Raw genomic sequence first — 18,142 nt, forward strand, 5'->3', positions numbered from 1 at the left:
ATATTCCATGTTCATGGATAACAAGAATCAATATTATTCAGATGTCACTTCTTCACAAGTTGATCAACAGATTCAATGCAATGTCAATCAAAATCCCAGCAAGTTACTTTGTGGATATCAACAAATGACTAGAAAGTTTATAGAGAAGCAAACGACTAGGCATAACAAACACAATTTTTAAAGAGAAAAACATAGAGGACTGACAATGCCAATCTTCAAGACCTATTATAAAGCTACACTAATCAAGAAAGTGTGGTATGGGTGAAAGAATATTTTTTCTTATTTTTTCTTAGGCACTATGGTGACCTATCTTTTTATTTTTTTTAATAAATAGATCAAAGAAACAATACACAGCCCAAAAATAGACCCACATATAGTCAACTGATCTTTGGCCAAGAGGCAAAAGCAATAGAATGAAAAAAGTTCCTTTCAATCCATATCAAAACCACAATGAGATACCATCTCACACCAGTCAGAATGGCTATTACTAAAAAGTCAAAACAACAACAACAAATGCTGGCAAGGCTGTAAAGAAAAGGGAATGCTTATCCACTGTTGGTGGGAATTAGTTCTGCCACTGTGGAAAGCAGTTTGGAAATTTCTCAAAGAACTTAAAATAGACCTACCATTTGAACCAGCAATCCCATTACTGAGTATATGTCCAAAAGAAAATAAATCATTCTGCCAAAAAGACACATGCAGTCAAATGTTTACTGCAGCGCTATTCACAATAGCAAAGACATGGAATCAACCTAGGTGCTCATCAGTGGTGGATTGGATTAAAAAAAAGTGGTACACACACACCATGGAATGCTATGCGGCCATAAAAAAAGAACAAGATCATGTCCTGTGCAGCAACATAGGATCATCTAAGTTAATTAATGCAGGAACAGAAAACAAAATACTACATGTTCTCACTTATGGCCACCCATACCATCTTTATGTCCATGAGCATCCAGTGTGGGAGCTAAACATTGGGTAATCATGGACACAAAGATGGCAAAAACAGACATTGGGGACTACTAGTGGGGAATAAAGGCGGTGGGAAAAGGGTTGAAAAACTGACTATTGGATACTATGCTCCCTACCTGCGTGATGGCATAATAGTACCCTAAACCTCAGCATCAAGCAGTATACCCATGTAACAAACCTGCATATGTACTAGCTGAGTCTGAAAGTTCAAATTACTAAAAAGAAAAAGGTATTTTCAACAAACTGTGCTAGAGCAACTGGATATCCACATGCAAAAGAATAATCTGGACAAAGACCTCACATCCTTCATAAAAATTAACACAAACTGGGCTGGGCATGGTGGCTTGCACCTGTAATCCCAGCAGTTTGGGAGGCCAAGGCTGGCTGATCACTTGAAGTCAGGAGTTTGAGACCAGCCTGGCCAACATGGTGAAACCTCACTTCTACTAAAAATACAAAAATTAGCCAGGTCCAGACATGGTGGCAGGTGCCTGTAATCAATCCCAGCTACTCAGAAGGCTGCGGCAGGAGATTGCTTGAACCCAGGAGATGGCAGTTGCAGTAAGCCGAAATTACACCACTGTACTCCAGCCTGGGCAACAGAGCAAGACTCTGTCTCAAAAAAAAAAAAATTAACTCAAACTGGATCACAAACCTGAATGCAAAATGCAAAACCATAAAACTCCTAGAAGATAACATAGGACAAAATCTAGATGACTTTGAGTCTATCAGTGGATTTTTAAACATGACACCAAAGCCACAATCCATGAAAGAATGAATTGATAAGCTGGGCTTCATTAAAATTAAAAATTTCTGTTCTGGAAAGACAATGTCAAGAGAATGAGAAGGCAAGCCAAAGACTGAGAGAAAATATTTGAAAATGACATATCTGGTACAGGACTGTTATCTAAATATACGAAGAACTCTTACAACTCAACAGTAAGAAAATGAACAGCTTGAAATCCTCATGGTGGACAGGTGGCAGCATCAGATTGCAGCTACACGCAGAGCAGCTTGCAGAAGCTCTCATTGTAGATTTTAGCCCCAGATCGACAGCAACAACAAACCAGCAATCCCAAGAGGGCCCATAGACCCTCTAAAGGAAGTGGACTTTTCCTGCAGGACCCAGGAGACACTCCAAATACTGTGAGTGCCCCAACTGCGGAAGTGGGAAAGGGAGACCTTCCTCTCCCGAACACGTGCCCCCACTGGAAAAGCTGAAGGTCTGTTTGCAGGAGAAGTTTCCGACCTAACCTGGAGCTGAGCCAATTTAGAGAGCCAGGTGAAATACAGGGGTAGAGGAAGCAGCAAAAAGGCCCTGGGAGCTCGCTGCATCCCCTAGCAGGCCATTCCTGCCTGGCACCACAGGAATCCATTGGGTGGATGACCAGAGGAGCAGGGGTATAACTCCACAGGGAGAAGGAAATCTCTAGCAGAACTTTCTAACCGTTTGAATGGGGTGAGAAGCCCGTTCACACCCTCAGACTGGAAACAGACTCGGGGCTGTTGAGGGCAGCACAGTGAGAGAGAGACCGCTGGGTGAGGTCTGTGACTGTCACCTTTCCCCCACTGCCCTGACAACCTGCATGACTCAGCAAAGGCAGCCATAATCCTCCTAGGTACCCTACTCCAGTGACCTGGGAATCTCACCCACATCCCCCACAGCAGCCAAAACAAGACCCACCCAAGTAGAATCTGAGCTCAGACATGCCTAGCTCCATCCCCACCTGATGGTCCTTCCCTATCCACCCTGGTAGCATAAGACAAAGGACATATAACCTTAGGAGTTCTAGAGCCCCTCCCACCGCCAGTGCCTCTCTATCCTACCATAGCTGATGCTTTCTGGAAAGTGTCACCTCCTGGCAGGAGGTCGACCAGCACAAAAACAGAACATTAAAACACCAAAGCTAAGAACCCTCATAGAGTCCATTGCACCCCGCCACTACCTCCACTGGAAAAGGCATTGCTATTCACGGCTGAGAGATCCATAGATGACTCATATCACAGGACTCTGTCCAGAAAACCCCCAGTACGAGGCCAGAGCTGGGAAGACTCGCTGGGTGGCTAGACCCAGAAGAGAGACAACAATCACTGCAGTTCAGCTCACAGGAAGCCACATCCATAGGAAAAGGGGGAGAGTACTACATCAAGGGAACACCCCATGGGACAAAAGAATCTGAGCAACAGCCTTCAGCCCTAGACCTTCCCTCTGACAGAGCCTACCCAAATGAGAAGGAACCAGAAACAACTCTGATAATATGACAAAACAAGGCTCTTCAACACCCCCCACAAAATCACACTAGTTCACCAGCAATGGATCCAAACCCAGAAGAAATCCCTGATTTACCTGAAAAATAATTCAGGAGGATAGTCATAAAGCTAATCAGGGAGGGACCAGAGAAAGGTGAAGTCCAATGCAAGGAAATCCAAAAAATGATACAAAAAGTGAAGGGAGAAATATTCAAGGAAATAGATAGCTTAAAGAAAAAAAACAATAAAAAGTTCAGGAAACTTTGGACATACTTTTAGAAATGTGAAATGCTCTGGAAAGTCTCACCAATAGAATTAAACAAGTAGAAGAAAGAAATTCAGAACTCGAAGACAAGGTCTTTGAATTAACCCAATCCAACAAAGACAAAAGAACAAGAAAATATGAACAGTCTCCAAGAAGTCTGAGATTATGTTAAACAACCAAACATAAGAATAATCAGTGTTGCTGAGGAAGAAGAAAATTCTAAAAGTTTGGAAAACATATTCTAGAATAACCAAGGAAAACTTCCCTGGCCTTGCTAAAGACCTAGACATCCAAATACAAGAAGCAGAAAGAACACCTGGAAATTTCATCACAAAAAGATCTTCACCTAGGCACACGGCAATCAGTTTATCGAAAGTTAAGACAAAGGAAAGAATCTTGAGAGCTGTGAGACAGAAGCACCAGGTAACCTATAAGGAAAACCTATCAGATTAACAGTGGATTTATCAGTAGAAACCCTAGAAGCTAGAAGGGAATTGGGGCTATCTTCAGCCTCCTCAAACAAACAATTATCAGCCAAGAATTCTGTATCCAATGAAATTAAGTATCATTTATGAAGGAAAGATACAGTCATTTTCAGACAAATTAATGCTGAGAGAATTTGCCACTACCAACCCACCACTATAAGAACTGAGAAAAGGAGCTCTAAATCTTGAAACAAATCCTGGAAACACATCAAAACAGAACCTCTTCAAAGCATAAATTACACAGAACCTATAAAACAAAAATACAAGTTAAAAAGCAAAAACAAAAAACCAAAGTACACCGGCAACAAAAAGTATGAATGCAACAGTACCTCACATTTCAATACTAACATTGAATGTAAATGGCCTAAATGCTCCATTTAAAAGATACAGAACTGCAGAATGGATAAGAACGCACCAACCAACTATCTGCTGCCTTCAGAAAACTCACCTAACACATAAGGAATCACATAAACTTAAGGTAAAGGGGTGGAAAATGGCATTTCATGCACATGGACACCAAAAGCGAGCAGGAGTAGCTATTCTTGTATCAGACAAAACAAATTTTAAAGCAACAGCAGTTAAAAGAGACAAAGAGGGGCATTATATAATGGTAAAAGGCTTTGTCCAACAGGAAAATATAACAATCCTAAACATATACACACCTAACACTGGCACTCCCAAATTCATAAAACAATTACTAATAGACCTAAGAAATGAAATAGACAGCAACATAATAATAGTGGGGGACTTTAATACTCCACTGACAGCACTATACAGGTCATGAAGACAGAAAGACAAAAAAGAAACAATGGATTTAAACCATACCTTAAAACAAATGGACTTAGCATTTACATATACATATATAACATTTATATTTATATTTATTATATATAATAGATATTTATATATATTTATTATTTATTATTTATATATTATATATAGATTATATATATTATCTATATATAATATATACAATATATTATCTATATATAATATATACAATATATTATCTATATATAATATATACAATATATATTATCTATATATAATATATACTATATATTATATATAACATTTATATTTATTATATGTAAATATATATTTACATATATATAACATTATATATATAAAATACATATATATAACATTATATATATATAATACATATATATATATATAAAAAACATTTCATCCAATAACTGTGGAATACACATTCTATTCAACAGTACCTGGAACTTTCTCCAAGACAACATGATAGGCCATAAAACGAGCCTCAGTAAATTTAAGAAAACTGAAATTATATCAACACTCTCTCAGACCACAAGGGAATAAACCTGGAAACCAACTCCACAAGGAAACTTCAGAACCATGCAAATACATGGAAATTAAATAACATGCTCCTGAATAAGCAATGGGTCAAAAATGAAATCAAGACAGAAATTAAAAAATTCTTTGAACTGAATGACAATAATGACACAACCTATTAAAACCTATGGGATACAGCCAAGGCAGTGTTAAGAGGAAAGTTCATAGCCATAAGCACCTACATCAAAAAGATTGAAAGTGCACAAACTGACATTCTAAGGTTACACCTCAAGGAACTAGAGAAACAAGAATAAACCAAACCCAAACCCAACAGAAGAAAGGAAATTACCAAGATCAGAGCACAACTAAAGAAATATAAACAAACCAAAAAAATACAAAAGATAAATGAAACAAAAAGCTGTCTTTTTGTCTTTGAAAAGACAAATAAAATTGATAGACCATAAGCAAGATTAACCAAGAAAAGAAAAGAGAAAATCCAAATAACCTAAGAAACAAAACAGGAGATATTACAACTGACACAACTGAAATACGAAAGATCATTTACGGCTACTATGAACACCTTTATGCACATTAACTAGAAAACCTGGAAGAGATGGATTAAACTCCTGGAAAAAATACAACCTTCCCGGCTTAAATCCAGAAGAATTAGATGCCCTGAACAGACCAATAATGAGCAGCGAGATTGAAATGGTAATTTAAAAATTACCAACAAAAAAAATGTCCAGGACCAGATGGATTCACAGCAGAATTCTACTAGACATTCAAAGAAGAATTGATACTAATCCTATTGACACTATTCCACAGGATAGGAAAGAGGGAACCCTCCCTAAATCATTCCATGAAGACAGTATCACCCTAATACCAAAACCAGGAAAGACAAAACAAAAAAAGAAAACTACAGACCAATATCCCTAATGAACATAGATGCAAAAATCCTTAACAAAATACTAGCTAACTGAATCCAACAACATATCAAAAAGATAATTCGCCATGATCAAGTGGGTTTCATATCAGGGATGCAGGGATGGTTTAACACACAAGTCAATAAATGTGATACACCACATAAACAGAATTAAAAACAAAAACCCAAGATCACCTCAATAGATGCAGAAAAAACATTTGACAAAATCCAGCATCTCTTTATGATTAAAACTCTCAGCAAAATCAGCATACAAAGGATATATCTCAATATAATAAAAGCCATCTATGACAAACCCACAGCCAACATAATACTGAATGAGGAAAAGTTGAAAGCATTTCCTCTGAGAACTGGAATAAGACAAGGATGCCCACTCTCACCACTCTTCTTCAAAATAGTACTGGAAGTCCTAGCCAAAGCAATCACACAAGAGAAAGAAATAAAGGGCATCCAAATCGGTAGAGAGGAAGTCAAACTGTCACTTTTTGCTGACGATATGATCATTTACCTTGAAAACCCTAATGACTCCTCCAGAAAGCTCCTAGAACTGATAAAATAATTCAGCAAAGTTTTCAAATACAAGATTAATGCACACAAATCAGTAGCTCTTCTATACACCAACAGCAACCAAGCAAAGAATCAAATCAATAACTCAACCTTTTTTACAATAGCTGCCAAAAAAAAATAAAATACTGAGGAATAAACCTAAACAAGGAGTCAAAAGACCTCTACAAGGAAAACTAAAAAACACTGCTGAAAGAAATCATAGATGACACAAACAAATGGAAACACATCCCATGCTCACAGATGCTACAATCAATATTGTGAAAATGACCATTCTGCCAAAAGCAATCTACAAATTCAATGCAATCCCCATCAAAATACCACCATCATTCTTCACACAATGAGAAAAAACAATTCTAAAATTTATATGGAAACAAAAAAGAGCCTGCATAACTAAAGCAAGACTAAGCAAAAAGAACAAATCTGTAGGCATCACACTACCTCATTTCAAACTATACCATAACGCCATAGTCACCAAAACAGTGTGGTACTGGTATAAAAATAGGCACATAGACCAATGGGACAGAATAGAGAACCCAGAAATAAACCCAAATACTTACAGCCAACTGATCTTCAACAAAGCAAACAAAAATATAAAATGTGGAAAGTATACCCTTTTCAACAAATGGTGCTGGGATAATTGGCTAGCCACATGTAGGAAAATGAAACTGGATTCTCATCTCTCACCTTATACAAACATCAACTCAAGATTAAAGACTTAAACCTAAGACCTGAAAGTATAAAAATTCTAGAAGATAACATTGGAAAAACCCTTCTAGACATTGGATTAAGCAAGGATTTCATGAACCAAGAACTGAAAAGCAAATGCAATAAAAACAAAGATAAATATCTGAGACCTAATTAACTAAAGAGCTTTTGCAGGCCAAAAGGAACAGTTGGCAGAGTAAACAGACAATCCACAGAGTGGGAGAAAATCTTCACAATCTATACATCTGACAAAGGACTAATATACAGAATCTACAACGAACTCAAACAAATAAGTAAGAAAAAAACAAACAATCCCATCAAAAAGTGGGCTAAGGACATGAATTGACAGTTCTCAAAAGAAGATATACAAATGGCCAACAAACATGAAAAATGCTCAACATCACTAATAATCAGGGAAATGCAAATCAGAACCACAATGCGATACCACCTGACTCCTGCAAGAATGGCCATAATCAAAAAATCAAAAAACAGTAGATGTTGGCATGGATGCAGCCAACAGGGAACACTTCTACACTGCTGGTGGGAATGAAAACTAGTACAGCCACTACAGAAACAGTGTGGAGATTGCTTAAAGAACTAAAAGTAGAACTACCATTTGATCCAGCAATCCCACTACTGGGTATCTATCCAGAAGAAGAGAAGTCATTATTCGAAAGAGATACTTGCACATGCATATTTATAGCAGCACAATTCACAACTGCAAAATTGTGGAACCAACCCAAATGCCCATCCATCAACAAGTGGATAAAGAAACTGTGAGATACATATATATATATATATATATAGAGAGAGAGAGAGAGAGAGAGATAGATATAGATATCTATGAATGATGGAGTACTACTCTGCCATAAAAAAAGAATGAATTAACAGCATGTGCAATTACCTGCATGAGATTGGGGACTATTATTCTAAATGAAGTAACTCAGGAATGGAAAACCAAACATCATATGTTCTCACTGATATGTGGGAGCTAAGCTATGAGGATGCAAAGACATAAGTATGATACAATGGACTTTAGGGACTTGGGGGAAAGAGTGGGAGGCAGGTGAGGGACAAAAGACTACAAATATGGTGTAGTGTACACTGCTCGGGTGATGGATGCACCAAAATCTCACAAATCACCACTAAAGAACTTACTTGTGGCACCAAATACCACCTGTACCCCAATAACTTATGGAAAATAACGAGTTGGTGGGTGCAGCGCACCAGCATGGCACATGTATACATATGTAACTTACCTGCACATTGCGCACATGTACCATAAAACCTAAAGTATAATAATAATAATAATAATAATAAAAGAAAAAAAAAAAATAATAAAAATTAAAAAAAAAAAAAAAAAAAAAAAAAAAGAAAATGAAAAGCTTGATTAAAGAATGGACCAAATATCTTAACAAACATAACACCAAATATACACAGATGGCAAATAAGCACATGAAAAGATGCTCCACATCACATGCAATCAGAAAAATGAAAATAAAACAACCATGAGATACTACTACATGCCTATTAAAATGGCAAAAATCCAGAATATTAATACCACCAAATACTGGCAAAGATAAGAAGCAACAGGAACTCTCATTCATTGCTGTAGGGAATGAGCAATGGTACCGCCACTTTGGAAGGTAGTTTTGTAGTTTCCTCACAAAACTAAACACATTCCTACCATAAGATCTAACAATCTTGCTCATTATTTATTACCCAAAGAAGCTCAAAAAATGTCGACACAAAACCCTGTACACAGATGTTAACAGTAGCTTTATTCATAGTTGCCAAAACTTGGAAGTGACCAAAATGTCCTAGGTATACAAATGCAGAAATAAACTGTAAGACATCCAGGCAATGGAATGTTACTCAGCACTAAAAAGAAATGAGCTATGAAGCCATGAAAAGACATGGGAAAACTTAAATGCATACTACTAAGTGAAAGAAGCCAATCTGAAAAGGCTGTATATGTATGACTTCAACTATATGACATTCTAGAAAAGGCAAAACTGTGGAGAAAGTAAAAAGGTTGGTAGTTGCCAGGGGTTCGGTGGGGGGAGGGATGACTGGAGCACAGAGGATATGGGGGACAGTGAAAATACTGTGTATAATACTATAATGGTAGATATATGTCATTAGACATTTGTCCAAACTCATAGAATGCACATCACCAAGAGTAAACCCTAATGTAAACTATGGATTTTGGGGATGGTGTCAAGGTAAGTTCGTTAATCATAACAAATGTATCACTCTGGTGGAGAATACTGATAATGTGGGAGGCTATACATGTATGGGGGAAAGGGGCGTATGAAAAATCTCTGTACTTTCCTCTCAATTCCACTGTGAACCTAAAACTGCTCTAAAAAAATCCTTAAAAATAAAATTGAAAACTTCTAAGTTTAAAAAATAAAATAAAATAAAAATACCACTATACATCGGTTAGAATAACTAAAATCCAAAACACTGACAAACCAAATTCTGGCAAGAATTTGGAGCAACAGGAAGTCTCATTAGTTGCTGGTGGGCACACAAAATGATACAACCACTTTGGAAGAAACTTTGGCAGTTTCTGACAAAAACTAAACATATTCTTACAATACAATTCAGCAATTGTCCTCCTTGGTATTTACTCAAATAAGGTGAAAACTTAGGTCTACCCAAAAGCCTGCACACAAACGTTTATAGCAGCTTTATTCATAACTGCTAAAAACTTGGAAGCAACAAGTTGTTTTTTCAATAGGTGAATGGGCAAACTGTTATACATGTACACAATCGAATATTATTCACCAATAAAAAGAAATGATAAGTGTTACAACTCTTTTAGAATGTGTCTAGCAATTTAAAAAAGGATATCAGGGAGACTCTCAAGGGGGGACAGATGGTATATGTGAACTCTGCACTTTCTGCTCAATTTTGCCGTGAACCAATAACTGCTATAAAAATCAAAGTGTATATAGATATATAGTTGGGTGTTTTTTTGTTTTTTTGTTTTGTTTTGTTTTGTTTGCTGGACACAGTGGTTCACGCTTATAATCCCAGCACTTTGGGAGGGTGAAGGGGGCAGATTGCTAAAGCCCAGGAGTTTGTTTGAGACCAGCCTGGGCAACATAGGGAGTCTCCATCTATACAAAAAAATTAAAAATTAGCCAGGTGTGGTGGCACACATCAGTTGTCCCAGCTATTCAGGAGGCTGAGGTGGGAGGATGGCTTGAGCCCAGGTCGAGGCTGCAGTGAGCTGTGATTGCACCACTGCACTCCAGCCTGGGCAACAAAGCGAGACCCTGTCTCAAAAAAAAAAAAAAAAAAAAGAGAAAAAGTATGTTTTTTTAAATTTTGAGACAAAATGAACCATAAGCTACTAGAAAACAAGGAGTGATCTTAACAGTATATTGTTAACCGAAAGAAGCCAACCTGAAAAGGCTATATGATTCCAAGTTTTATATGAATTCTGAAAAAGGAAACACAATGGAGATTTTTTAAATCAGTAGGATATAGAGGATTTTAAGAGCCATAACATTTTTCTGTACTACACTGTAATGATAGATACACGTCACGGCATATTTGTCAAAACCTATAGAATATACAATGCAAGGAGTGAACCCTGATGTAAAACTGTACACTTTAGTTAAATAATAACGTATTCATATCAGCTCATCAATTGTAACAAATGTACCACACTAATATAATGTGTACCTATATAACAGAGAAGCTCTCTAAAAGAAGATATCTACCGGGGAGTCGAGCATTACAATGGGAATATACGTGTCATAGTAAACTATGTGTTTTCAGGGAGGAAAGAAAGACAAAGGTTCTTAAAGTAAAAAATGAAGAGGATTACACAACTGTTTCAAAATAAGTAACCCTGGCTACAAAAATCATTAACAAGGGTGACCCCTACACAAGGCTAGACAGGCAGTTGGGCAGATGTCCTTGCAGAGATTTTTTTGTGCAAGGCTGTAACAGCCTTTGTGCAAGGTTGTGGTTTTCAGAGTCTTCTGTGACAGTTTTTGTTAACAGGCATACAAGTGTGAAAGCCTTCCCCAGCTCTACTTTTAAGGGCTTTTTTAACACTAGTGACTCCATTTGGATTCTGACAACTTTCACAGTAAGATAGTAATAGAAGAAGCTAGGGGAAAGGAGTGACAGGCTATAAAAGAATATATAGGAATTCTCTGTACTTTCCCCTCAATTTTTCTGTAAACCTAAAACTCCTCCAAAAAAGTCAGGTCTATTATTTTAAGAAATATAAGATTGGTGCTAATGTAATTGCAGTTTTTGCTTTTAGTGGCAACACTGTTACTACTTTTGCAGCAACCCAATAAATATACCTTGACAGTACCAAGTACTACCAAAGACAGACAGCATCCAGAAATCTCATTCATTACTGGTGGGAATGTAAAATGTTACAACCACTCTAGAATAGTTTGACAGTTAAATACACATTTACCACATAATCTAGAAATTTCACTCCTATTTACCCCAGAGAAATTAAAACTTACATTCGCATAAAAACCTATGAATGTTTATAGCAGCTTTATTCATAATCACCAAAAATTGGAAACAACCCAAATGTCCTTCAAGGGTTAACAGAGATCACTCTCAATGGCATTATACTGAGTGAAAAAAGCCACTCTCAAAACATTACATACTGCATGATTGCATTTATGTGGCATTCTAGAAAACAGAGAATTACAGGCACAAAAACACCAATGTCACCAGAGGTTAGGGGTAAGGGGAGGAACTACTACAAAGTGGACAGCACAAGTATATTTTTTGGAGTCATGGACCTAATATTTTAATTGTGATGATAACTATATGCGTCTATGCAAGTTTTATAATTCATACTACTGTAAACACACCAAAAAAACTATAAGTAAATATAGGCATACCTTGTTTTATTGTGCTTTGCTTTATTTGTTGTGCTTATCAGATATTACATTTTTTTTTTTTTTGAGATGGAGTCTCGCTCTGTCACCCAGGCTGGAGTGCAGTGGCACGATTTCAGCTCAGTGCAAGCTCCGCCTCCTGGGTTCACACCATTCTCCTGCCTCAGCCTCCCGAGTAGCTGGGACTACAGGCACCCACCACCACACCCAGCTAATTTTTTGTATTTTTAGTAGAGACGGGGTTTCACCATGTTAGCCAGGATGGTCTCGATCTCCTGACCTCATGATCCACCCGCCTCGGCCTCCCAAAGTGCCAGGATTACAGGCATGAGCTACCGTGCCCGGCCCAGATATTACATTTTTAACAAATTGAAGGATTGTGGCAATCCTGCACCACACAAGTCTATCAACAACATTTCTCCAACACATGCACACTTTATGTCTCTCTGACACATTTTTCTAATTCTCACAATATTTCAAATTTTTTCATTATTATTGCATCTGTTATGGCGATCTCTGATCATTTGATGTTACTACTGTAACTGTTTTGGGGCACAACCAACTGTATCCATGTAAGATAGCAAACTTAATAAATGTGGGTGTTCCGCTGCTCCAACAACTGGTCATTTTTCAGTTTCTCTCTTCCTAGGGCCTACCTATTATCTGAGACACAAGGATATTGATATTAGGGCAATTAATAACCCTACAGTAGCCTCTAAGTATTCAAAGTGAAAGGAAGAGTCTTAAGTGTCTCACTCTAAATCAAAAACTAAAAATTATTAAGCTTAGTGAGGAAGGCATGATGAAAGTCAAGACAGGCTAAGAGCTATGACTTTTGCACCAGTTAGCAAAGTTCTGAATGCAAAGGAGCAATTCTTGAAGGAAACTAAAAGTGCTACTCCAGTGAACACACTAATGATAAGAAAGCAAAACAGTCTTACTGCTGATAGGGAAAGTTTTAGTGGTCTGGATAGAACATCAAACCAGCCACAATGTTCTCTTAACTAAGCCAAAATCTAATCCAAAGTAAGATCCTAACTCTCTTCAATTTTATGAAGGCTGAGAGAGGTAAGGAAGTTGCAAAACAAAAGTCTGAAGCTAGCAGAGGTTGGTTCATGATGTTGAAGGAAAGAAGCCATCTTCATAACATAAAATTGCGAGGCGAAGCAGGAAGTGCTGATGCAGAAGCTACAGCAAGTTATCTAGAAGATCTAGTTAAGATAATTGCTGAAGGTTGCGACACTAAACAATACATTTCCAAAGTAGATGAAGCGGCCTTCTATTGGAAGAAGATACCATCTAGGACTTCCATAGCCAAGGAGGAGAAGTCAATGCCTGGCTTCAAAGCTTCAAACAGCAGGATGACTCTCTTGTTAGGGGCTAATGCAGCTGGTAACTTAAAGTTGAAGCCAATGCTCACTGACCATATGAAAAATTCTAGGCCCCTTAAGAATTATGCCAAATCTACTCTGCTTGTGCTCTAGAAATGGAACAACAAAGCCTGGATGACAGAACATCTGTTATAGCATGACTTCCTGAATCTTTTAAGCTTTGAGAACTACTACTCAGAAAGAGAGTCCTCAAATCCAATGGAGCTTAAAAGTAAAGAAAAAAAATGTTTTAAGATTCCTTTCAAAATATTACTGCTCATTAACAATGCACCTTGTCACTTAAGAGTGCTGATGGAGATGTACAAGGAGATTAATGTTGTTTTCATGCCTGCTAACACAGCATCTATTCTGCAACCCATGGATCAAGGAGTAACTTCAACTTTCAAGTCTTACAATTTAAGAAATACATCATATAGCTACCATATATAGTGATTCCTCTGCTGGATCTGGGCAAAGTAAACTGAAAACTTTCTGGAAAGGATCTACCATTGTAGACGCCATTAATGACATTTGTGATTCACGGGTGAAGGTCAAAATATCAACATTAACACGAGTTTGGAAGAAGCTGACTGCAACCCTTATGGATACTTTGGAGGGGTTGAAGACCTCAATGGAGGAAGTAACTGCAGATGTGGTGGAAGCAGCAAGAGAATTAAAATTAAAAGTGGAGCCTGGGCCGGGCATGGTGGCTCATGCATGTAATCCCAGCACTTTGGGAGGCTGAGGCAGGTGGATCATCCGAGGTCAGCAGTTCAAGACCAGTGTGGCCAACATGATGAAACCTCATCTTTACTAAAAATACAAAAATTAGCCAGGCATGGTGGTGCACGCCTGTAGTACCAGTCACTCAGGAGGCTGAGGTGGGAGAATCGCTTGAACCCAGGAGGCAGAGGTTGCAGTGAGCCAAGATCACACCTCTGCACTCCAGCCTGGGCGACAAAGGGAGACTCTGTCTCAAAAAAAAAAAAAAAAAAAAAAAGTGGAGCCTGAAGATGGGACAGAATTGCTACAACCTTATGCAAAAACTTAAACAGATGAGGAGTTGCTTCTTTTTTAAAAGAAAGTAGTTTCTTGGATGGAATCTAGTTCTAGTGAAGATGCTGTGAACATTGTTGAAATGACAACAAAGGATTTAGAATATCACATAAGTTTAGTTGAGAAAGCAGTGGCAGGGTTTGAGAGAAGTTCTACTGTGACTCCAATTTTGAAAGATGTTCTACTGTAAATAAAATGCTGTCAAACAGCATGGCACAATACCATGCCTAGCTTATTTTTTAATTTTTAGTAGAAACAGGATCTCGCTATATTTCCTAGGCTGGTCTCCAACTCCTGGGCTCAAGAGATCCTCCCACCTCAGCCTCTCAAAGTGCTAGGATAACAGGTGTGAGCCACCACACACAGCCCACCTTGTACCTTTCTACACAGCCCAAATTTTCTAACCTTATGCAAATATATTATTTCCTTTTTAAGTGAACAGAAGTCACCTGGTCTCCTTTACTGTTTCCCTTTTTATGTACTCTTTGTATCCAATACAAACCAACAAATGTATTATTTAATAACAAAATTTCTAAATGTTCTTTTACACTAATTTTAAGCAAAAAATACTGAGGACAAATCTCTCCTCTAAGAACAAATTTTAAAAATGGTTAATAGGAGGCCGGGCACGGTGCCTCATGCCTGTAATCCCAGCACTTTGGAAGGCCAAGGAGGGTGGATCACCTGAGGTTGGGAGTTCGAGACCAGCCTGACCAACATGGAGAAACCCCACCTCTACTAAAAAATACAAAATTAGCCAGGCGTGGTGGTGCATGCCAGTAATCCCAGCTACTGGGGAGGCTGAGGCAGGAGAATCGCTTGAACCCGGAAGGCAGAGGTTGCGGTGAGCCAAGATCACGCCATTGCACTCCAGCCTCGGCAACAAGAGCAAAACGCCATCTCAAAAAAAAAAAATGGTTAATAGGGCCAAGTGCGGGGGCTCACGCCTGTAACCCCAGCACTTCAGGAGGCTGAGGTGGGAGGATCACCTAAGCAACATAGCCAAACTTTGTCTCTGCAAAAAAATTTTAGAAACTAGCTAAGCATGGTGGTGCATGCCTCTAATCCGCGATACTCAGGAGGCTGAGGTGGGAGGACAGCTTGAGCCCAGGAAGCTGAGGCTGTAATGAGCCGTGAATGCGCCAGTGCACTCCAGCCTGGGTGACAGAGCAAGACCCCGTCTCAAAAAAAAATAAGTAAATAAATAAGGGTTAATTTTTCTTGTAACCAAAAATATACGTATTTAAGATTACTTAAAACATGTTATCCTAAAATAAATGCTACAGTTATGGACTGAATTGTATTCCCCCAAAATTCATATATTGAAGCCCCAACTCCCAATGTGACTGTATGCAGAGACAGGGCCTTAAAAGGGGTTGAATGAGGTCATGTGGGTAGAGTCCCAATATAATAGGACTAATGTCCTTATAAGAAGAAGAGACACTAGGGATATGTGTGCCCAGAGAAAAAGCCATGTGAAAACACAGAGAGAAGACAGCCATCTGCAATCCAAGTAAAGAGGCCTCAGAAGTCAACCCTGCCGGCACCTTCATCTTGGACTTTCACATTCCAAGGCTAGGCACAATGGCTCATGCCTCTAATCCCAGCACTCTGGGAGACCAAAGTAGGAAGACTGTTTAAGGCCAGAATTCAAGACAAGCCTAGGCAACATAGCAAGATCCCACCTCTACAGAAAAAAAATTTTAAGTAGCCAGGCACCTGCTTGTATTCCCAGCTACTCAGGAGGCGGGGCAGCAAGATCACTTGAGCCCCGGAGTTCAAGGATTCAATGAGCTATGATTGTGCCATTGCACTCCAGTGTGAGCAACACAGACCCTGACTCTAAAGAACCTAAATGCCCTTCCATGGTAGTTCAGATAAATAAAATGTGGTACATATACATCACAGAATACTATGCAGCCATAAAAAAGAATGAGATCATGTCCTTTGCATAGATGAAGCTGGAGACCATTATCCTCAGCAAACTAACACAGGAACAGAAAACCAAATACTGCATGTTCTCACTTATGAGTGAGAGCTAAATGATCAGAACACGTGGACACATAGAGGGAACAACACACACTGGGGCCTTTCAGAGGTTGGAGGATGGAAGGAGGGAGAGGAACAGGAAGAATAACTAATGGGTACTAGGCTTAATATCTGGGTGATGAAATAATCTGTATGATAAACCCCATGACACAAGTTACCTATGGAACAAACCTGCACTTGTACCACTAAACTTAAAATAAAAGTTAAAAAACAAAACACAAAAAACTGCTATCTTAAGCCTTATTCATCAAAGCCTGATTATAATGCTTAATAATGAGATAAAGTCCAGATTTATAATCAAAATATCTTTTGAAATAGTTATATTACTCTTTAAAACATACATTCTCAAACTTAAAATGGGTTAAGAGCATAAGAACAAACAATTCTATAAATCTTATCGTTTTAGTAAACTTAAAACAGAATTTATTTTACAATAATAAGATTTAAATTTCATGAAGAAATCAATTATGCATAATTATATATACATAGTTTTAAACTGAAGAGCCTAACCTCAAAGTATCATTTCAACATGCCAAAAATGAACTAAAATCTGCAATTAAATAACACAAGAAAACCAAAAAAGGGACATATCAGAAAATAAACATTCCGTTTTATTACAAGATTTTAAACATACCAAATAAAACTGTATACTTAAAATAAATTAATTTTATTTACCACCTGCAAAGGGAGAGTCCAGCGTTCTGAGCTTCTGAATTTGGACAGTGGTGATTGAACATGGACATCCTCTGGTTTTGCATTTAACATCTTTCTTATCTGAAAATAGGATGAGAAAATAATTAGTTTAACGGAACTATATACAAGAGCTAATTCAGCTAACAGAACCACTATATTACCCTGCATCAATAATTTGCTAACTGTTTTAAGGAGTTTTAAATTCAATGCTTAATTTATATGCAATTAAATATAATTTTATTTATAAAAAACCTCTCCTTGACTCTGAAAGTCAAATGAAAGTTAAATGAAGAATCACAAGAGCTTCCTAACTATTTTCTTGTCTGCTGTCTCCTCCCTTTTTAACCTTTCAAATGTCAGCCCCAGAGTTCTCTAATACATAAAACCTAATTATGGCTGCAATACTTAAAATTCAACAATGGTAGCCATTACTTACAGATAAAACTCTTTACAATTGTAAAACTCTTTACCATTTGGGCTCTTTCACATCACATCACATCAAAACTACAACCCAACCACGCTGAATGAATCAACCTTCTTCAAACACATAATATTATTTTATATCTCTCAACCTTTGCATATACTCTTTCCAC

At 37.8% G+C, this 18,142-nt stretch overlaps 1 protein-coding gene across 9 annotated transcripts in view; it reads right to left on the reverse strand.

Moving 5' to 3' along the window:
* Positions 1-18,142, reverse strand: part of SENP7 (SUMO specific peptidase 7) — a 207,122-nt gene that overhangs the window by 169,635 nt on the left and 19,345 nt on the right. For all 9 annotated transcript variants that reach the window (XM_063661553.1, XM_054481512.2, XM_054481516.2 and 6 more), the window contains one exon: positions 17,535-17,630. In XM_063661553.1, the coding sequence (XP_063517623.1) occupies positions 17,535-17,630 (96 nt within the window). The remainder of the gene's footprint in view (positions 1-17,534; positions 17,631-18,142) is intronic.

This window comes from Pongo pygmaeus, chromosome 2, assembly GCF_028885625.2.
Source record: "Pongo pygmaeus isolate AG05252 chromosome 2, NHGRI_mPonPyg2-v2.0_pri, whole genome shotgun sequence".
In the NCBI taxonomy this organism is placed as follows: Eukaryota; Metazoa; Chordata; class Mammalia; order Primates; family Hominidae; genus Pongo; species Pongo pygmaeus.